The 23,430-nt window shown below is 45.3% G+C and overlaps 1 protein-coding gene across 3 annotated transcripts in view; it reads left to right on the top strand.

Annotated features, from left to right (window-relative positions):
- The window catches only part of WSCD1 (WSC domain containing 1), a 34,296-nt gene that overhangs the window by 3,172 nt on the left and 7,694 nt on the right, over window positions 1-23,430 (top strand). For all 3 annotated transcript variants that reach the window (XM_075169100.1, XM_075169098.1, XM_075169099.1), the window contains exons 3-6: window positions 6,822-7,511; window positions 12,449-12,563; window positions 14,353-14,537; window positions 17,693-17,814. In XM_075169100.1, coding sequence (XP_075025201.1) covers window positions 7,085-7,511; window positions 12,449-12,563; window positions 14,353-14,537; window positions 17,693-17,814 — 849 coding nt within the window. In that variant the 5' untranslated portion in view covers window positions 6,822-7,084. The remainder of the gene's footprint in view (window positions 1-6,821; window positions 7,512-12,448; window positions 12,564-14,352; window positions 14,538-17,692; window positions 17,815-23,430) is intronic.

Here is a 23,430-nt window from a genome sequence, read left to right as displayed (position 1 = left end):
CGGGCACTAACTCATCCTCAGCCACACGTGCTGGAGCTAGACATCCTGCCTTGGAACAAGGAAGAAGAGCAACTTGAGTTCTCCACTTGCCTTATAGGAAGGGCAGGGGTGAGAAAACTGGAGAGCAACAGAACCATCGCGAGCTGCAGCGGCTGCTGGAGCCACGTGGCACGTCGCTGTGCGAGGCTTGAGCCGCGCCAGGGCTGTCTCCTGGCCCTGCCCGTGCAGGACAGCTCGCGCTGCTGGGACGGTGGCTACGATAAAAGCCTCGTCTGCAGGGTTATTGGAAGAGCGCAGGGGGAATGCCTGCCCAGGGCCAGAGTTGGAGGGTGTTTCTGCCTCTCCATCTGAAGCCAAATGCTCTGGGAAGGCCAGGTTGTTGGATTCTCGATGGGTCTCGTTTGAGCATTGCATTGTAACTGCCAGAAAGGTCAACGATCAGGTTACATTCCATAGACCTTATCTCACAGAAAAGTACATGTTTAAGTTGGTGAAGGAAATGAATATTATAGTAATTCTTCATGGAAAATTTCCTCTGTTTTTGGTGAAAGAATATCCTAGGAAAGGTGATGCAATTATGAAATCACCTCTTTTTCTTTCCTTTGCATAAATACCTAAATTACATTGTTAAGTTAGTGAGACAATTCTATATGACACTTTCTTAAGAACGTAGAAAAAGTAACAATGGACCTGAGCCAAAATCCATCAGCATCAACCTATATCTTGATCTGAGCGGATTTTGGCTTAAGACAGTAAAGCATCAGGATGTTTCTTTTAAGCTTTACTTTTAGCATTTGCTGCTTTCCACACAAATGTGATCCACAGTTTCATTTTTCTCTCTTATCTCATGATTTGGAAACTGGGATAATGTGGAATTTCTCTGTCAATTCCACTCGAGGTATGAGGGGAGAGCTCAGACAGCTCAGCTTTGTCGTCTTTATAACCCCCTTCTCAAAACTCAAGAGATGGCTCTGGCCACATATGAAAGTACAGCTGCGAGAAGCGCTTGCTGTCGATTGTCTCAGGACCAACGCTGGCAGATGCTCAGGGTTACTCACGGTGCTTTTAGCTGTCGGAATAAAGGGAACTACAAATATTTGCCAGGATCCCAACATTAAATTTGCGGCTTCTCAAGAGTTTTTATTCCTATGTGCATTCATGCAGTATATGTTGGCCTTGACTTTCCAAACAGCCTGAAGAAAATGGCAGTGTGTATCCAAAAGAAAGGCTTGCAAGCCAGAATCCTTCAGCTAGGTCCTAACTGACTACATTTGTCCTCAAAGAAAGCTGACAAAAGAGAGGAGGAATGTGGAAGACGGATGGATTTTTCTAAAAATAGTGTTCATGAGTCCAATTTCCTTCAGTTTACAATAGAAAACATAGTCTTGCTTCCGTGCCAAGAACTCTGAATTTGCAAAATCCTGCTGGTCTTTAGACAAGATCAACTATTGATGAGCTGCAGCCGTCAATGCAGTATTGACCTAAGTTTCTGCATTGAGCAACCTATTAAGGGACAGCCTCAACTGAACAACTCTTCAACTGCAAGTCTGGCTCTGTTCTTTAGTGTCTTCAGCCTTTACCGGCTTTCATAGCATCACTGAAAGTATTCAGTCTTCCCTTGAAAATTCCCTATCTACTCCTTTAGCTAGGAGAGTAGAATTGCCAAGAACTTTACAATTTTTCTTCTGTTTCTCTTTACAAATATATTAATGCAGCTGCCTAGTGTGACATCTTCTGTCACACTTTGTGAGATCATTTTGGAAGCAAGGTACTGACCTGCTTTTCCTTATAGCAATTTTTTAGTGGCAGTTACAAATCTGGTATTATATATGTAATGAAAGAAAAATATGGATTAAAAGAAAACCAGCACTTTAAATTGGAAATGCCTCAGGTCTGGTGCTTAGTCCCGTCAGTGCACTCTGAGACGCAACATGCTGAGTTCACAATCTGTGCTCTGGCATTTCTCAACACTGTGCATAACCTCGCAGCATTGCAAAGACAGCAAGGGAGGGGCACATTTCCAGAGTGGTCTGAAATGAGTAGCACATGCGGACAACTACCTTTTCTGCCTCCTTCCAAAAAGAGCTCCCTACAGTCATGTCAGTGGTGCAGGTGTTCCCCTACCTGTTAACCACATCGTTTTTATGAAATATTGATAGAGCTCTACAGAGATACAATATCCTTGACCAGGCATAGTGGCTGTTCCTAGCGTCTGCAGCGAGTTCAACCAGGGGCTCACATCCCCTCGAAAACAGGCGGCTGCCTGCTGACGGACACGTTCAGAAGAGCTGGGCGCTACGTGGCTGCCAGAGCTCATTTCAGAGGATACCACTTAAGTCCCCTCAAGGACTGCTGCCTCTGCCACCCCACTCTTCTGGGCAATGGCAAGACCCCACAGGAGCAGGCTCTGAGCAGTGGCCTGCAGGAAAGTTGCAGAGAAGAAAAGCAGCTTTTCTATGGGTGCTGGTAGGACCATGCCTTGTCCGAGCATTGCAGATTCGTGCAAAACCTTTGGGAGAGCATCTCTTACAGCTGGCACCCAGCACCACGCACTCTGAAGCCTGAATAAACAAATAACCCACCTGCAACAGCACTCGGGAGGATTCCCCAGCACTGGGACAGTGGTCCAAAAACTTGGCTACCAGCCAAGGAAACCCACTGGCGATCAAGTCATGCCAGATTTAGAGGAATCTTTCTTTTAAGATGTTGGGTTTCCCAGAGACAGTGAGAAGAATCGCAGCATTGCCCTTTTAAGGAAACAGATCAGAACAGATTCATATTTTGAGATTCTGGGATTTCAGGTAAGATGCATTTTTCAGCCCTGCATTCAGTCCTGCTGGTATATATAGAGGTCTTACAGAAAAAAAATTCGAACTATTTTTTCTAATGACATTTCCAGACAAAAAATTTCGGCCAAAACAGCTAAAAATTAGATAACAACTGAATGGTTATCTGACTTCTGAACAGTTAAAAACTCGCCTGTCACTAGTAAAGTGAATAAATTCATATTTTATAAAATAAGATCACTCAATGCTTTTCTGAACCCCATCAAATTCTTGCCCTCAATAACCAGATAATTATGCATTTTATAAAAACATAGCCACCAGACGCACCACCTTTTTAGTGGTGCAAGGGATCCTTTCGTGCTGAAGGCACAGCACCCAGCAGATCTTCTGTACTACCACTCACCATCTCCAAAGCTGATCCTTGCCAGTGATAATTATTTTCCTTTTTTTTAATTGCAGCGTTAACCCTTTCATTGTTCTCTTCACCTAGAGGTCTTCCCTGCTGTTTAACAGTTCTCATTGCCCATCTCAAAGTCCTTTCAATTATCGTTTTATGATTTTACTGACTAACTCAACTCTCAATTAATATGGTCCTAAACCCCCTTTGGCTGTGAGAACTGATAAATAGGAACAGAAGACTCTACTTTTCTTCCATTTCACTTCATTCATTTTAAGTGAAACATGTATGAAAAAGACAAATGATACATTTTCTATTACCAGATACTAGTTCATATCCTCCTTACTCTTTCCTTTTTAATATCATCATCAAAAGTGATGCACTTCAATTCTTTTAGGCATACTTCGATGATATTGCAATATCCAGTTTATGGAAAAATCAAATTACTTTTTTTTATGTCAGCAGCACTCTCTGCTATTTCCCCACTAAAAAGCAACATTTAATTTTTGAGTTGCACATTTGCAGCAGTTGCTGTGGGCGGAGAGTCTGCTTATTTATTTGGTTGGTTTTTACTACAGTGTACTGTCATGGCAACTGTACTGAGGGCGAATGCATCTGGAGGTAATTTATATATGTCATATTGACTGCAGTAAAATTGGCTTGTACAATTTAAACTTTTTCAACCACTGGGCAAAGGCAAAGTTAGCCTTTTGAGAAGCAGCTTCTCCTTAGTAAATAAATAAACAAACAAACTAGGCAGAGTAACAGGAGCAACGCCAAACGTTTCTGGGTGTTTGGATGCATAGCTTGCTGCACATTTAGATTAGGTCCGATATCTTGGGCAGTTACCCTAGTTCTGCTGATGCACAGTAGGCTTTTCATCCTGCTAACATGGGAGGCAGCAGCTGCACCCCGCACAGGCATCATTTGGGCAGGTGGTGGCCAGACCTGGCCACGAGGAGGCACGAGGGGGCATCGCCACGTGCTGCCCAGACAAGTGGCAGATCCTCTCGTCATGGGGACAATGCAGCTTCTAGCTGCCTCACTTTACATAACTTCTCCATAACACGGAGAAACTCGACTGAAATCCACTGAAGGACTAGCACACCATGGCATTAAAAGGGACTAAATTGGGCCACTGGTGCAGTTTCAAGCATAACATGCCCAGTCTCCGCTACACGGCTTCGATGGTCCTTCTCCAGCCGAGCTGCCACTCTCGGCATTGCTTATTAGCAACCCCTAAAGGTTCCTGGCTGCCACAGCACTGCCTTTCCAATGCAAATGACTTGGACGCACTTGAGAACTTTGGCTCGAAGCATTTCTTGATATTGTAACTTGATCACTTTGTGAGTAAACCAAAAGAGCTATGAAACCCTGAGTTACAGTTGGGCAAAAATGACTGCAAGTCTGATAAATTTATCTAGCCTCATCTTGCTGCTAGGGGGAAAAAAAAAATCTTAAACCTTTTGAATACCTATGCGATTGCAGCCATTATCATCTCACCGATGAGGCTCTGCAGCAGCGTTTCTTAAGAAGGGCCATCCCTTTGCATTATGGATGGCAACTTGAACGGAGTGCTGTCTGCTCAGCCACCGGCCACTGTGGCATGTGGCTGCCTCCTCCATTGGCCAAGCCTTACCTCAAAATACTGTATGCTGTAAGGAGCATGGTAATTTCCCAGTCAGAATCTCAAATGGCTAACACGCATGCATCTTTTAGATTAGACAGCCTCTTTTGGGAATAGCTCAAGTTTCCAGCAGCCCCATGTCAGGAACAACTAGTGAATCAAATCATACCTATGCTGATAGACAGTATTTCTTCAGATAAAGTAGCGCAGTAACAATCTGCAGTATCTAATTATGGCTAATTTCTTGTTCATCTGCCTAGGTACTTCTGACCCTTTTACTGTAATTCTTGAGCACTCACAACCTTGATCAGAGATTTTCAATAATTTAACTTTAAGGGTCAGCTCTTCAGCTGGTGTAAATCAATGCATTTTCTTTGGCTTTGGAGCTGATCAGAAGGGAGTTGTGATAACTTTCACAGGGGAGAAAGTGGTCTTAATTTACTACAGCATGCTACAGCTCGTAGCCCTTGGCACCTGCTCACTCTCTTGAGTTCATTGGCTACTCACAAATCCACAGGTACTGGTGGAAAGAGAGTAGTAAGTCCTTGTCAGAGTGAGCTCTTGGAGAAAGTGTAGAGATAAACACACAGAATATTTTTGGATATTACTCATCCCTATACAATTGAGACCAGCGTACATGAACTTAACAAAAAAATTTTTAAAAAGCATCTAAATCAGGTGCTCAAGACCACCTGACTTGTAAGATTAGAAGACAGGGACTCCTGCCTTGTGCCAACCCCGTTTAGCAATCGAAGCTGAAAGGTCACACAAAAGGAATTCAGGCTCAATTGACAAAAGATTCAGCTGAGCTTTTTGGCCTAGTTGGTTTTGGGCTATGTTTTTGATTGCTGCTTAAGATAGAAAGAAGTTGCACAACTAAATGAAAAAGGGAATGGGTGGAGAATTAATTGATAGCATCTATTTAAGAAAGAGGCATAAGTGAATATCCACAACACTTTAAATCAGATACTGAAACGATACATACAGCGAATGAATGTTTCTTTGCCACAACTGTGGATTTCAAGAGTGTGCCCCAAATGCAAGTTAAGCAAAAGCCATAATATTTTCTTTTCTGAAAACACTGCATCTTTTCTCCACACTTGCCTGGCTCCACAGAGAAGTGATTGACTGGGAAAACAGGAACTTACGGGGAGATGCCAGCTTTTATTTGCTACAGGAGGTTAAAAGTTCCCTAGAGCACAAAGGAGCTTTTCTTGCCCAGACAATCCCATCATAGTATACATCAGCACAACTAAAGCCTGCAAAGCTCAGAAGCAGTCCAGAGATATCTGGTGAAACTTGAAATGAATTTTTTTCAAACATTCACTAGTTTGTGTCCATGCGTCTACAGGTCAATATTTGGCAATAGAAATCTACTAAAAAAATAGCAGGATCTCTAGTTTCTTTTACAGCGACATGCACAGCAACTCACACAGCTCTAAGTACAGAACTCCAGATATCCTTCCAGCATAAAGCCTGACTTTATTGTGCTGCAAAGAGATTAATAATAATTATCTTATCTATTGTGAGTTGATGCAATTTCTTTTTTTTCCCCACACACCCACACTGCTGTTTCCCTCTGATCTGCATTTGTAGCTTAGCTACTGTTTCGCTGAAAGGAAGGAATCTGATAATACCTTCCTAAAAAGATGCCTATACTGTGGCGGCCTGTTCCAGCCAGTGACAAAGAATGGAGATGTCGGCTATTCACAAAAGAAAATAAAGAACTTTTTTTCCAAACATCCCAAGAGAAATATCCTCATCATAAAGGTATTTCTTGTGCATTCCAAGTTAAAAGAAACTAAGGTAAAGCTGAAGATCTGAAACTAGCTTCTGCTTAATCAATCATTCTCATTGGATTATAGTTTTTGAAGTGCGTAATTATAAGCAACAGATGGAGCAACACTCAGCTGAAAAAAAAAAGGGGTGGGTGGGGGAAAGTCACCCTGATGACGGGTATTTTCTCTTTGGATGTGAACCAACCTTCCCCCCTTGGTATTTCATGTTTCAGCATCGGCTGTTAGGCAGCTTGGCAGAGCACGACAATGGCATCACCCCGGGTGCGAGCGGAGCCCCTCGGCCAGCCGGGCGCCTGAGGCCAGCGGCTGTGCCGCGCCGGGCTGCTCTCTCTGCCGCAGTCGACCAGGGAGAAGGCTTTTCGTCGGGAGCAGGCACCGAAGTGATGGGCTGAACTTATGGGAGGAACCAGCGCCCAGCCAGGTGGAGATTCAGGGGCCCGTCGGGAGGCGTGAAGGGCCCGGTTTCAGTAAGGGCATGGCCAAAGCTTTCTTCAGGCTACAGAAGTTTCTCCGTCGGACCCAGTTTTTGCTCTTCTTCCTCACAGCAGCTTACTTGATGGCTGGCAGCCTCCTGCTGCTACAGCGGACCCGCTTGGTTATCCAACAAGGTTCGCGTGGGACCTCCACTAATCAGGCCCCGCCCGTGCCGGACGGAATGGCTGGGGTTGGGATTGTAGACCCCAGGACACTGCAAAACCCCCGCCCTGGTCCCAGGCTGCTGGTGGGCATGGACGCGCTGCAGGAGCCGGGCATGGACCAGCGGCACAGCCCGCGGTGGCTCGTGTCCCGCAACTCGGAGCTCAGGCAGTTGAGAAGAAGGTGGTTTCACAGGTTCATCAGCGATCAGGAGCCCATGCAAACAGCGGGATTTAAAGCGATGAAGCACACTGCTGAACACAAAGGTAAGGGATGTACCCCTGTCCCGTTTTCTGGCACGCGCATAAACTGCACCTCCTCCTAGGTCCCAGGCAGAGACTGGAGAGCCCCAAAAAGTCTGCCTGCAGAAACGCCTTCTTCCCGGCTCATCACCACTTTCAAACCAGTTCTTAATTGTATGCACAGGCCAAAGTACAATCCTGATGTCTCTGGTCATGCTGAGCTGTAACTTTCTCCAAAAATGTATTTTTATTGATTGAATGGAAGCCCAGACAGTGAAATATGCTTCCCTAATTTGAATTATTTTCTCTTCAAGCAGACAGAAATGAACACTGTTTAATTGATTTTCTTTCTCAGAACAGGGAACACTTTAAAAGCGGGTTTTATTAAATTAACTATCCAAAACCACACAATAACTTAGGTCTAGAAGTGCCTCCTTGCTGCTACAGCTTTCTAGCATATACTAAATTCTGCAATTGCAAACACATTCGCTGTTCCTGACCTGCCTTCTGTGACCATCTCTGCAAGCACACTGTCCTTAAGGGGACAAGATGTGGGCCATACAACCCTTCTTCCCTTGCCATGAAACGAGAACTCCTGTATCAGAAACAAACTCCTCGTGTTTGGCGAGTTTGCTGGAAATTTGCAACAGGCCAAGGGGAACACAAAGGGAATTCCACCACTGCATGGGTGCAGTCCACCAGCGGCCACAGCACAGCGTACAAAACTGTACGTTTTCCAATCCAAATGGAAAGCCATTCAGGTTTGACAGAAATCTGAGTTCACTTCACTGTGAGCCTGATTCTGCTGCCCTAACTGCTGCTGATAAATACGTGCATGGACTGCTTTGGTTTGTTCGGTAGGAAAGCTTGTAAGAAACTATTATCCAGCCCAAGCAAAGAAGCAAAACAGGAATCTGTAGATGTTCACATTTCCTGCATGGCTTTATGCCCTTATGACCCACCACAAAGAGCCGCATCATCCCAGGCGAGTGTGGGCCGGCACCCCCTCGCTGGGCCCACAATGGGCTCCGGGGAGGTGCACAAAGCTGAGTGCCCACGGTCTTGGGCTGTTACACAGCTGAGCTGCTCGCTGTGCAGTGGGGAGCTGGAGCCCCAACTCTGCCGTCACCTCCACAGGCTGAGCGGCCCCAGGGAGCAGACAAGCCCCCTTGAGGAGCCCAATACAGAAAGCATCAGGATTCAAGCTAGGTGACTGACCATGCTCTCAAGGCTGCAGCATCAAATTATGACTTTGCAATCTTTGATCCATTGCCTTTTAGTTGTTCTTGGTGATGTTTCACTGACAATAAAAAAAGGAACGGGAACTGGATGACTAGACACCACGTTACTAAACTGCTCTTTAGTTTGTTGAATAAATTTACCCAAACGGGCCCCTTCTGCAAAAATCCCACAAAATGGGTGCCACCTTGTGACTCTTACTGAGTTAATTGTTAGAAATGGGAACGAGAAGGTGATAGTGATGGTGTATGGGTGGTGAGTCACACAGCGTGAGTCAGGCAAACAGTAACTGCTGGAGCTACCTGAAGCACCAAGGGGGAGCTTCCAAGAGTGCTCCACAGGCGCTTCATAACATCCCGTTGCTCGCAGGTTTTGGTGGCAGAGAAAAGAGGCTGCAAAGCGCAGATGTCTCCCAGGGAACCCCACTGCATAGCCCCAATCACATAGCCTGGGTGCTCAGAGCCTAATGACAGCCCCTGGGCTAGCATGAAACACGAGGTTGCAGCTACTCCATCCTGCGTGCCAGAGAACAAGCCTGGCGCAGAGGAAAGGAAAGCTTTGGGGAGGGCCCCTGTCCCCATCCCTGTCCCCGCTGGGAAGGGCTGGACGCAGACACCGCTGGCTCTCTGCAGGAGGAAGACGCACCTTCACCTTCAGCAAATATGTCTTTTGCTGACATTGGTCACCACCAATAAGCTCTTCATGGACAGTTGCAGAAAACAATCACACAAGCCCTCCAGGCTACCACTTTCGTACCTGTACCTCATAAAACCAGTATTTAATATTCACAAAGTATTACTTTTTCACTCTTTTGCAAGCAGCAGGCACCCTGATCTCAGCTGCTCAGTAGAGGCTGACGATTTAACCAGGAGGGGCTCAGGCGGGGTGTTGCCTGGGCAGGCTTGCTGTTCCATGCCGGGAGATTTGAGGGGACCGGGGAGGAGAGAAAGCAATACAATAAAATAGGGCATGTTACATTCCCTTGCTCCAGATGCCCTGTGATTTGCACTTCCACGCTGCATGTGCTCTGGCAGCACAGGTAGTTTCGGCAGGTTCCATGAAGTAAACCTGGCTTGCTGAACTCAGCAAGTGCCCACGAGCTCTTTGGCTTTGCCTCTTCCCCAGTCCCAACTGTGTAAAGACAACACACCTGGCTCTCCCTTCACGGACTGCAGCTGCTTGGGCTGCTCTATTCGCCCTTGCGTTTGGTGATTTTTTTTCCCCTGATGAACGAAAGAATAGATAAAAAGTAGAGAAACGTAGTGAGTCTTTTTGAGCTACTCTAATACCAAGAAGAGTATGAACCTGTTCTTTAAAATCTTCAATTAAAACAAAAAAAATAAATTTTGAAAATTATCCATAAAGTTAGTTAAGGCTAGTGTGGGTATCAGCCATTAAGCTAGTGCCTTGCTCAAGTTCTAACTGCTGACTGAGAGGAGCCAGCAGGACTATTTATTGTTACATCCCACTGAATTATGTTGATTCAAATATGCATCATTTGAATATCTGACTGAACCTGAAGTGACATTATTAATAACAGTATTGTTAACAAGCATTGGAATGCCTTTGGAAATTATTATCAATTAAAAATTTAACTACCTATGTAGAGCATGTTATCTCCCCCCTGCCCCCACTTCTCCTAGTAAACTTACAGGCTTGTCATTTCATTATGGATTCCTTCCAAGATATAATGAACTCCTCCGTGATTATAATGCTTGTTAAAAGTTTCAGCATTGGCCTGTGGTTCCCGCTCAGTAAAGCGGCACATCGCCTTACCGCGGAGGCTGTATTTGTGCATTCCTCATCAGTGCCATCCTAGTAACGCCCGTGCTTCCCCATGCAGCACGGCCACTCTGCCCCTGCTCATGCACAGGGATTGCAAGACAGCCCTCTGGGCTTCCCGGGGCAGACCCTTAACCTAAGACAAAACCGATGGCATCTGCTCCAGCATATTGTGAACACCTCCTGGCTCGCTTTGCTTTGCTTTCTGTCCACCCAGGATCACATGGCCTTGGGTGAGAAAATTCAAGTCCTTTTTTGTTTTCCTTCTTCACATCAAGCTATCTTGCCTGCTTACATTGCAAGTGGCTCAGGGCAGGGTGTCTTGCCAGGGAGACTGGCAAATACTATTACTGCAACAAATGAAAACAGGAATTTGTGAGGTAAAAAATGAAAATGTTCTGTTATGAACGCTTCCAGCAGATGGGGTGTTTCATACTGTTTCCCCTGGCCTGGTTATGCCATTGCACAGGATGCAGAGGTGACAGAGACTGGGTTGCTGATGTGATGTGACGTTCGGCTCTAAGACCGGGGAGTCTCTCCGTGACTCATTCATAGGAGGATGTGAATGAGATATTGCTGCCGGGCTGGCGGCGGCGTGGGAGGGACGCAGGGAGGAGGGCAGACACTGCCCGTCTCGGCTGACCTGCCCGAGCCTCCCAGCTTGGGCTCTTCGGCCCCACACGCTGAGTTTTCTGCTGCTACTGGTTTGAATCAAAGTACCCAAATCAAAAGTCTTCAGTAAAATGCAGAACATCCTCATTGCAGGTGTGTGACTCCCATCTCGTTAACAGCGAGCTGTGGGTGTATATTCACAGCTTGTGAATTTTCTAATTGCATGTTTGCAAATTACTAATGTGCAGGTCTTTGAAACTGCTGTTGTGTTTGTAATATTTAAATGCTTGATTTATTATTCCTAGCTCCAAAATCTCTGTTAGAGTGGCCTGAACTTTCTTTTTCTTGTGGATTATTTTACTGTTAATGTAATGCTTTTTAGTTTCATTTTTCATCATATATTCTCTTCCTATCCACAGCTCATGTTATTTAATTTCCCTGTGTTATCATCTCAATACTGCTACTTCTAAAATCAAATTTCCTTTTTTCCTTCATATTTTAACGATAAAATGTACTTATATACACACAATTGTTGTATAATAGTGGGTCTCTACACCACCTTTCCAATCATGTATTAAAACATGGGCTGGATTTTTATAGTATTTTGTTCGTGACCACAAAAAAGAGGCTTAACATAGGATGCAGTCTAAGAGAAATATTTATCTTTCATATGCTAAGTAAAGCAAGACGTACTTTAAAAGATTCATTTGCACTGGAGAAAAAGAGATAGTTCAATGCGATAGCTAGACAGTGCTGCCTAGTTAAGACTGAAGTTATCTTTCCATTATAGCTTTAATATAACTCTGTGTACCCAAAGAAAATTGATTTTCTTAATATTTCTCTTGCACCATCTTATTCTCAACTAGAGATTTTCAAGAAAACTTAGGAGAAATCCAACAAGATTTCTCAAAGTTTATACCATTTTGAAGACTACTTTCTCCTTTACTTTAGAAATTCTCCATGCTTTGTCTCTAAAGGGAGGGAGTTGAGCAGGCAGCAGCCGCCTGCGGGAACCGTGGCTTCAGGGCGGTCACAGACTCGGTCTGCAAAGGCAGGCCTGCTTAAAGTAACCTGGGTAAGGGAAAAATCTAATTTCCCTTCTGTTCATTTCCATTGGACATTTGAGCTTAGCCCTTCAATAGCACCTACAAAGGTTCGGTACCAGCAGACAGGTCTGCAGGGCAGGCAGGACCCCAGACAGGTTGAGACTTCATCGAATACAGCCCTGCTTGCAACTTAGGGCACTGAATCGCTGCTGGATGTTTTTTTCCCTTTCCCGCATCTCCATCCCGTGCGTGCTGCCTAACTCTGGTCTTGCATGCACACAGGCACCTACATGGGATGCTTCAGCGATGATTCAAGGGAGAGGACACTGAAGGGAGCTGTGTTTTATGACTTAAGAAAAATGACAGTATCTCACTGTCAGGAAGCTTGTGCTGAGAGGTGAGTGGTATTTTTTCGCTGTGAGTTTTCTCTTTTCTGACAATAAGTGGAACTGAACTTGAAATGGGAAAAGCACGCATATGTTAAACATACAGCATCTGTGAAAACTGAGATTATCTCATACCTTCAGGCATGGCATAGCTCTGCTACCTTGCTTAAAGCAGACTATTTCACTGCTGCCTATCCTCTTTATTATAGCATGGCTATTTACAATATATTTTCCGTTGTCCTGGTCAAAAATTACTGTTTTGTTAGATAATCTTTGTTAGATATTTGTTAGATATTGCCCTCTAGCCAAAATCTTTGATCTAAAATATTAAAACAACTATGAACAAACAAGCACCCCCAGAACCAAGGGAAAGCAAGACGACCGGGCATGCGGTAGGGAGCAGGGCCATTCCCAGCGCAGCCCGGGGAGCTGCCGGTCATCGAGGAATAGGCAGGCGCAGCTCCTGCCACCGCCCTGCCTGCCCTGGTCAGCCAAGGCAGGGTGCGGACCAGGGATGATCACTAGGATCTGGGGCAGGACTATATGAAACTATTTATGAAAAAGACTTCCCATTGCTCCCAAGCGCAAGAGAAAGCAGAAGAAACAAATGCAATTTAGAGCTATTCCTGTGCAATGTGCTTCCTTTGGTCCGTAGGGCAACGCAGTGCACATGGAGCCCGTCGCTTTAGGCGTGCCCAAACTGCAGCTTGACCCCATCTCACTGGCTTTCAGACCCCCCTGTTCCAGCCCAGTCCACTGCACACACAACGATGCTCCAGACAGAGCTGGCCCTTGGGTGAAGGAAGCGGTACTCTCCTCTCAGGTAGACAGACCGTCAGGCCCCATCAGACACTTTTTGGAGGACACGAAGCCAGGCCCTGGCTTGGTGCAGCCGGCAGAGGGGTCAGCTGTGGGGTCTGGCCGGAGGGACCCGCACGCGCCCTGCGTGGGCACGATGCATGCTTGCCTTTGGTGTGAGAGGCCCAAGGGAGCGCTTCGCCCTGCAGAGGGGACCCAAAGGTCCGCGCACCACAACCACAGGCTGCAGCCTCCATGCAAGCGCTGGCCACCAGCCCACCCAGACCGGACGGTGGTTTTGCGCAGCGTAGGAGGCGTTGGCGGCCAGCAGCGACCACTCCTGGAGCCAGCGCGGTGGCAGGAAGCAGGCCATGGCTTGGGCACCTCAGGAGAGGCAATGAGCTCTGGGCCTGCTGTTCGAGCAACATCCTCGCCTTGGTTTGAGCATTTGAAAATTGCCTGACTGGATCCAAAATGCCCAGTTTTAAATGCCAGTTAACAGAACCTCTGAAAGGGGCTTTTCTTCTCTGTCACTGTTAAACCAGCTGAAATATTTCTGATCAAAACCTGAAATGGTAGCTCTGGGTCGGGGTGGCGTCACCCCAGCAGTGAGGCCATCACGTCCGTGGTGCTGGGCAGGCGAAGGCGAGCTATGCTCCCACGGGAACGGCAAGAGCACATCCACGCAGCCAGAGACAGGGCTGTCGCTCACACACCCACAGCAGGAGGCAAAGCCCACCTCGTCCTCCCGAGGACTGCCCTGGGCCCAGGCAGGCCGCACCGGGCGGACTCTGACCACCACCGCTTCCTGCGGTCACCTGCGGTACAAGGTGGCTGCCCGCCTCGAAGGGGCCACGCTGGTCCCCGGGGCCTGCTGCGTCTCTGGAGCCAGGCAGCAGAAGCGTATGCCGTACATGGGGACAGGCTCCTGCCTGTGTTAGGTATAAACTCAGGAACAGACGGGGTGCCGGTACCGACAATGCCTGGTTTTGTTCCCTGCAGGGCTTACACCTACGCGGGCCTGGCGTACGGAGCAGAGTGCTACTGCGGGAACAAGCTCCCAGCGACCACCTCGAAGCCCGAGGAGTGCAACAGCGAGTGCAAGGGGGAAAAGGGCTCCGTCTGCGGAGGGGTGAACCGGCTCTCTGTCTACAGGGTGGAGGAGCTGCGGGCAGGAGCGAGACGACGTAAGTGGGTGTGCGACCGGAGGGAGGCGGCCGCTCTCCCCAGGAGCAACGCCGCAGCCAGGCTGAGCGTGTGGGCTGTCTCCGCTGCTCGTCTCTCGCTCCATTTGTTGCCAGTTTGAAACAGCAAAGGACAAAGGTGCCTGTGGGGCACAGTGTCCATTTGCTGCTGGTCCGGTCCCTGGCTCCCTCCCCAAAATAGCAGCGCTGCTCACCGCCTCGGAGCGGCAAGACGTGCCTGGCGCAGCTGCTTGAGGGCTGCCACATAGAAAGTTAGTGTCACTGGGGAAGAAACAAAATACAGTGCAGAGCGATTGCAAGGGCAGCAGAATTTCAGCTGAGGAAAAACTACTCCCTTTCGCATCCACTGCAGAGGGACAAACCCCCACATGTTTAAGAAACAACCCTGGAAGTGGGCGCCTTATAATGGAAGGGCAGAAAAGCACTTGTATCAATGCCACCCTAAGCTCAGAAAGGATCCTAAACAAAATAAGTGCTATGTGACTGCAGCAGGAGAATAAGTAGAGGCCAGAGAGAGGCACACCAATCTCTCTCCTAAATGAGCAAAATGAAATCACAGAGTTTTGCTCTTCCAAGGACTTCTATTCTAGCGGTGGTTGGGATTGTTGTTTCATCTTTAGATGACAACACTTACTCTACTTGTCATTCAATTAGCTACCACAGGAGATAGAATAGATAAACCTTTGGGCCAACACAAAGCACATAAAATATCTAACAGCTGAGCAGTCTTTACTTTTGGCAAGCTCACAAGACCTTAACGGATGTTATTTGCTGAGAAGAAGCACCAAGACCTTAGGTTGTGCCAATATTGATGGTACTTCATTTCTTCTTAAAGACAAGTCAAGGTTTGTACAATAATCCACCCAGCTACATATAAATTATATATCAAAGGTACATAGACCTAAATTGCTAGTGTCAAGTTGACAGGCACATTGGCAGGTTTCCCGGGACATGCATCACTGTTTAAATCTTCAACATAAAATACATACACATATTTCACAGGAAAAGGCGGCATTTTTTTTTTTTAGGTATTAATGAGTTAGTCATCAAATCAGTCTAGCCTGGAGCTAGATTTGTATTTTGTTTGCCTTTAGTAATATCTGATATTTGACTGTTTGAAGAATCCCACTGACACAAGCTAGCTGAGGGGCCAACAGAAGCATTAATCACGATGAACAAGTATACTGGAAAGTAACTCTGAAACTGTAACAGCATCTGTGATTTACACTATGCAATATAGAGAACAGACCTCACATAAGGCTTTTCCTTACGCAGAGCAGATCCAGTGGCATCTCCATTTAAACCTTCCTAGACATGGGGTTTGCTGGCTCCCTTCTCCGTTGCTCACCTCCCCCTTCCCACCCTGGCTCCCCCGGGTGCCATGAGCCATGCTGCTACTGTGCCGCAGGACTCGTGCCCCCACGTCACGTTAAATGCAATGAAGCTCAAAGTCTGCAGCTATTGCAGCCCGGGTATCGCTGTGGCACAGAGGGCCATTTTCCTTGGGGCAGAATTCAGCCATCCTTCCCCAGAAAGCAGGCAGATGATGTAAATCCAGCACATTTCTAGTGTGATCTGTGGGTTCTCTGCAAACCCTGCTCCCTCCCGAGTGCCGGTGTGAACCGTTCAAGCTTTCTTCCTGACTCGCTGAGACAACTCTAAACATGTTCATAAACATTTTGTTTCAGGAATTAAATATTAGTGTGAGGTTTAGTAGGAAGTCTTTCAAGAACATCCCAAGAAGCCAAAAAACTTCTGCTCCTTTATTCTTTGGTGCCATGCTTGCAGCGATCTGGTCCCAGGGAGACTCCTGCTTCCCCCCAACTTGTATCGAGTTATTTTATTTTCACATCTCCTGAATGATCCTAAAGATAGAGCATTGCTTCTAGTAACTGGTTTCAACAGTTATTAGAACAATATTTAAGCAGCTTCTCCTTAGATTGCTCTTGGCTCATGCTGGAGGATCTGGGCCCTTTTGCCAGGAAATTCATGCAGAACCAAATTTTTCCTTCAAAACTGCACTGCATCTCTCCTGTCATCCAACACATTTCGCACATCAGTTCTGGTGAGTATTGTTTAAGGTAGCCAGTGGGTGCGGACCAGGACTCAGAAGACCCAGATTCATTCCCAAATCTACCTTTCTCCCTATTGAGTCATGCTAGGCAAATTCTGTCAATAGAAAGTCAGTACACCGCGATAAAGTAAACGCATTTTCCACTTTTGTAAAGCCCACAAAATCCTACGAATTACAGAAGAGTCATACAACACGCAGACTTTTTTCTTTTTCTAGCCAGCCACACAATGTTATTTTCTTCATTACCATTAGTTCATCTGTGCAAATGCATTGTCTCACCTGGGGTAGTGAGTTTCCATGACAGCTTTGGGTTTTTGTTTGGTTCTGTCAGGGGACATTTCTCTCTTAAGCAGGAGGGAAAATTGTATTGCTGCTTGTAACAAGTATTTGGGCCAAATCCTGACTTCAATCACAGTGATGCAAAAAATGGAGCAATTCTGCCAAGCTCTGTGGCATTTATACAGAGGCAGGTGAGATCAGAGGCTGAGCTAAAGACTTGAAGAAAGCTGTTCTCCCTGAACAGCTTACAAAAGCCTAGTTCAGATTTCGAAGGCTGCAGCAAACTCCCTTGCCCTGAAAAGAAGGAATGGGAAGAGGAGAGGGATAGCTCAGCAACTGAGCAGATGTGCAGGAAGGTGGGTCCCTGTGGGGGCTCTCAGGATTCATTTAAATTCCTCTCCTTTTCTGGTGCAGATCACGGGAAGCTTTGTAGATTTTTATCGGGGCTTTTAAGTCTTTCAGGAGAAAGCACATCTTCAAAATAAAACTGGGACTTGCAAACAATAGCAATGCCCTCCACTGGTGGAATTTAATTTAAACTCTTTGCTGCAGCCCTACTTTCAGTGGTTAGTACAAAGCTAAAGGCATGTGCTCCTTTTAGTACCACAGGATTTGCAACACATTTTTCTAGTGCATATCATGGTTTCTCTTATTTCTACAGCATTTAGAATACAAAATTTATTTTATTATTTTTAGCTTCTGAACCTAATATTGTTCTTTGTGAAAGAGGCAGGATACTACGGACATTGTTTTCTCAAGAGAAACCTATTTCATATCCCTGCAGGGAGGAATGTTATCTATCGAGGATGTTTTAGAGCTCCAGAAAATTTAACAGACACCTTTCCAGCCTCTTTGATACAGCCCAATTTGACGGTGGAGATGTGCTCTGAATTTTGCTCCAAGAAAGTAAGAACAGTTCTCATTTCACATCCTTTCTTCTTTTTTATTTTAAATTTTAATCTACTAAGGGAATAGCAGAGATTAGTGCCTTAGAGCTTTGAATTTGTAAATGAGTTTCTATAGGACAAAACTCATCAGAGTAAATACCCAGTGATGCATCTGGTCCAATCGCTCTCTCGAGTGGGGAAGGCGGGAGGGAAAGCCATCAGAGTGATGCCACTAAATACAATGCACAGAAAAGCCGTTCTAAGTGACGAGTATCGACCATGAGGAAATCGATACCATTTCCATGTCACATTCAAACCAAGCCCAGAGCCAGATCTGACCCCGGGGGAGGTCTCGGTGGCTGTGGCTCATGGGGAGACACGCTGCCAGAGGGTGGATGTGGGCTGAGCAGCACCCAAAACGTGGCTCCAGTGCCCTCCGGGGAGCTGGTCCCCACTCAGCCCTCAGGGAGCCGCGTGCAGTGCGTGGGCAGGGCAGGGAGAATCCACCCCCAGCACCCTCCACTTTGTGCAGCCCTGTCTGCTCCCCTCCAAGGCGGTCCTTTTGGTCTCAAGCTCCTTGACAGTGCAGCAGCAGGCACTGCCATAGCGAACAAGAGGATTTAATGCTGAGGTATCTACACACAATTTTTACATCAGTGTGTAACTGTGTTGGCTAGGAACGTGATACAATCTCAAACATTAAAAAAAAAAGCTGCCAGAGAAAAATTTTAGCAGATAAGCACACTGAAAGCAGGTGGACTTTCCTGGTACTTTTATACAGATGTGTCTCTTTCCACACCAGAAGAATTTATACCACTTTCACTATAACCTGTGTAGTTTAAATGTAATATATTTTAATTTAAAATGGAACCATTGTAGAACTTCATGCTGATATCTAAGACTACACGAAAGCAACGAATAAGGTCAGTTGTGTGCTTATTAGCTTTGGACAGAAGGTGAGAAGGGACATACTAACATCCACTGTCCTTGTGCATACTCTTGGCCTGAAGCATCACCTTTGCTCATCCTCCACACTTAATGCAGAGTAAGGCCATGAATTTCAGAACTGAAGGAGTTTGACTTTGATGGACTCGGGTATCCTCACAGGAGGGAACGTTTGGCCCAGGGCATCCTCTGCTTTAGTGGCTGTTGCTGAGGCTGGTTCCCTTCCCTTCCTCCCCACTCCAATGGGGCTTATTTTTTTGTACAGAGGAGGGTTCACTGTGTGGTCAGATTTAGCCTGCAGCCACATTCAGCCTCATGCACTAAACTGAACATTCAATTACTTTGTCTTCTAGCATCACAAAATTGATTAAAACTATTAAGGCATGAACAACAAACCTTCTTAATTACTAGGTAGAGCTTTTCCCAGTCAACATATCCTCTATACCAGCTCATCAGTGTTTTAAGAATGCATCACGGAATTAACTCAGTGCAGCAAATTGCAGTGAATCACCCATATACCCTGTATATAATACCTTACAAACATGCATACAAACACACTCTCACATCCTCCATGCATATAAATGTTCAGTAAAGCAGGACTTCATGAGCAATTCTTTCCAAGCTGTGCCATTATCTATTGTTTAATGGTGGGAAAAAATCTTAATCTTTCTGTGTCCGTTTATCCACATGTAACATCATTTTATTAATATTTACTGATGAAGTGCAACTAATTATTGCTTCTCTATCTGGGAGAATGGTATGAAATATCTGGAGAAGTTGTTTTCAGATGTGCTCAAACATGAGGTCAATGTTTTTAAGCACAGTCATGCCATTCTGGTTTGGGGAGATTACTTTTCTAAATAAGTGGGTTTTCAGAAGTGTAGTTCCTTCAAGGTTTTCTGGCTGTGCAGCCAAAAAGTGGAAGCATCTGAAATTACTGGTGACTGAGAAAGGTAGGAAAAGGACCACAACCAAAATGTACCATGTTAGCATGACTTTCAAACAGGACCAGGATAGAGGAGAGCAGCAGGATGGAGGAAACTGTCCATCTCTCAGAACAGCTAGTGCCTTCCCAGAGTTGAGTCAATGCATATTTGCTTGAGGAAGCTTGTGTGAGAAAGCCATCAGCAAACCAGATATTCTAAGGGATTATCTAAACAGACTCCTTCTGCACAGAGAGCATGGAGAGGGTTGCAGAAATGATAACATTAAGAGGAAAAGGTACTGAAGGAAGGTGAAGAAAAGGTTTGGTACCGTTCTCATTTATTCCTTCCCTAAAACGGTGCAGGTAACAACCTGCTTATCCTTCCCCCCCCTCCTTTAGCTTTGCTAGGCACCATGCTACCCTTTAGAAAGTGACTATTAGAGAATATTTGCCTACAAAAAGACTGGCAAGGTCTCCCTCCTCTTAAGAAGCAGCAATTGCATATCCACAAGTCCAATTGTTACACGCTGATTTGAGCTTTAACTCTAGATACCAAAACAAGTCCTATTATGACACTACAAACGTTTGTTCCGACTTTGGTTCCTTTCCTTTCAAAATAAGATGGACAACTTCCTAGCTGATAGCAACATACTTAGCTCTCCTGAAATCAGGAAGGCACTGTCATTTTAGTCCAGCCTGTTATGCTGAAAGGAATTATCCCACCAATTTCTATGTATCCTGAAAAAGCTCGTGGGCTTTTAAATGGAACTAGTTGGATGCTTAAACACATTAATAAGTCTTTTGCTCTTTGGGACTTAGAAGAAAAGCAAATTGAGGCATACCATATTTATTTGTTAGCCTTGCAAATTGCTTTGTGCAGCTGAAATGGTAGCTCCAGCCCTTGGAAGCATTTGAGATATGAATTTGAGGTAACAACTTCAGATGAAACCTGCTAAATACCCTTAATTATCAACTTCTTTCTTAATTAACAGAGTGATGACATGGCTTAATAGCAACCCATTATCACCCCATAACACAGATCCATGAATGTGTTTCTGTGCTAGGTCCCTTGGCCAGAAGCCATAATTTTCATATATGCTCTTTTATAAGCCAACCTGCATACTAAACGAGCTGTCTCCATTCAAATTTATATTTTTAAATAAACGGTCCTTTTACCACTCAGCTGCTGTATGCAGTTATATATGACGATATGAATAAAATCTGGAAGAACACTAAGCCTGAGGAGAGAACCCCAGTATCTCAATGCATCCAAAAGCCATGCCAGCAAGTTTGCACACTTGAACATGACCAACTCTAAGGTGCTTTTTCTTTTCTTTATACAACAATACGCAGAATACAGCAATCTTCTTATTTCAAAAACAGACCTGCTATTTTGGATTCCAGATGTAGCTCTGTGCCATTATTTATTCATAAACAAAAGACTCCTGGGATTTTGATCCAAATCCCATTGTAGAATTCATCCAGAGTGTTTCCATAGCTTCATTTAGATATTTTTTTTAAACACAATAAAACAAAGGTAAGTAGGCCAGAACCTCAACTGGTGCAGATAACCACAGCCTTGCTGACTTTATTGCAGCAGTGAGAGACGAGCATTTAAAATCAGGGTCACATTGGGTATAACAGTGCACTGAGGAATTGTCCCCTGGCCTCAACAGATCACAGTGTAAAACAAGACAGAATTTTTATGCGAGGACATGATTGGCTTTATGGTATTCATTCTTTGCTTTTAGCATATCCAGTTCAATGAAAACTTGAAGAATGACTTCTAGGTTTGCTGCAAAATGAACATGCCCATTTTTAAATAAACCAAACCCGTCATTTTTACTTGGGAGAGAGACTTCCTTCTGTGATTAGCCCCCCATCTCTGGTAGATTGGTGCTTAACTGCGTCAGATGGGAGAGTTAGTATAGGAAGTTGGAAAAGAAAGTGATTTAGCAGAGTAATCAGAGTAGAACCAGTTAAATGTATTTTTAATCTAGTCATAATTCTTAATTTGAATACAATCTAATAAAAAACAATTAGTGATTGAATCATCACATCATCTGTGTTGCTACTGGAGAATGACTGCTTTCCTTACAGCACTTAAACTACCTGTTGAGGCTTCATCTAACAAATTCTTATGTAAATAGTCCCATTGACATCAACTCTCACTGAATTACAGCTTGCAGGATGGACACCTGAGCCTGTCAATGCATGCTCTAAAGCTTAATCCAGAAAAATACTTATTCATAGACCCACAGATTTTTCTGGTGATACACTTGTGTGTAACTGAAGTGAAGCATCGCAGATTTGTGTGTGCTGAGCTTGAGGACTAGTTCTGCACTTAAAAGTTAGACGGTTGCTTAAAGCCATAACCACAGCTTGGGGCATACATAAATACACAGGTGAGCAAAGTGGATGGCTTGTAGTTTTGATTAAACTTGTAGTTTTGATTAAATATTGATGGGAAGTCAAGATTGAATACTTTGCAGTCACTTTGTGCGCTGCATCAGGTAGACGCACAGTCCAAATAATCAGCCGCTGATTACAGCGCTTTGCACCAACGCTGTGGATCCTGGTGCGATTCCCAGAACTACTGTCGTGCTTCTTTCAGTGCATGTGCTGCCATCACTGAAAACTTGAAACTTTCACTTGTGAAGCCCACTCCCCATTTCTCCCCTTCCTCCAACCACTTGCTGCTCGAGCAGCAGGAAGGCTGCACAGGTGCGGGCAGCCCGATCGCCCCTGCTTCCTGAAGGGCTGGGCACCCCGCACCTCCATTACCCTGAACCGCATGCGGAGTGGCTGCAGAACAGCACCGTAGTGACCAGTGCTTCTGCAGATGCAGGAGTATGGAGAAGCATTTGCTTAGGTCTCTTCACAAAACCTCCAGCCTTCCAGAAAAGTCAATCGCTTGCAGGTGCCACTTGGCACGAGGTAAAGGTACATTTTTATTCTAGGCTGTGTTTGATGGCCGGGACACTTATTAATTTCTCAAACTGAGAAACACTGCTTCATTGTAAAGGAAAAAATGCTGTTTGCAGGCAGAAACAGAACTATTCTGCCCTTGGATCAAATCTGTAAGTTGTTTTTGACAATGTCATATCTCATTTGCTAAGCAAATGTTGGCTGTTTGGGCACAGATGGCACATGCATTGTATTTGACTCCTTATCAAAGGATGAACACGTGGGGAAGAGTGAGAGATAAGCTGCTCAGCAGTCCTGTCACGCACTCCCAGACTCCAAAAGACTTTTAAAAGGCAAGAAGTTTTGATATGGAATAGGTGGAATTGAATGCTCTGCGCTCGAATAACCCCGGAGCTTCCTTTAGCCATTCTGTCGCTGCACCGAGCCCACCCCTGCACGCCAATGCACCCCCCTGCCGCTGAGCAAGCCATCCGGGGGACTTTGGAAACCCAGGGAAAAACAACCCCAGTCCTCCTGGTAAAGAGGAGAAAGCCTGAATTTTAGGGCCAGTTTCAGCGAAGTACTAAGTGTGCTTTTTCTACTGAGCACATAAGCGACTGCTAATTTCTTCAGCAAATAATTAGCACACGTTTCTCTCAAACTTCTTTTAATTGTCATCAATATTAGCCCAGCAGCCCAGCCTCAGTGCTCTGCCACCACACAGCAACGCTGCTTTGCAGCCTGTTGCCTGTTTTGGGAAGACTCGTACACCAAAACCTGAATTACTTTTCATCAAATGCATTGAAAAGAAATTTCTTAGAGCCAGAAATTTTCTTTGGGAATTGCTTCCTTGCAGTG

Source organism: Calonectris borealis, chromosome 19 (genome assembly GCF_964195595.1).
Source record: "Calonectris borealis chromosome 19, bCalBor7.hap1.2, whole genome shotgun sequence".
NCBI lineage: Eukaryota > Metazoa > Chordata > Aves > Procellariiformes > Procellariidae > Calonectris > Calonectris borealis.
Note: the sequence above shows the minus strand (reverse complement) of the source record. Positions and strands in the feature narration are given on the sequence as shown.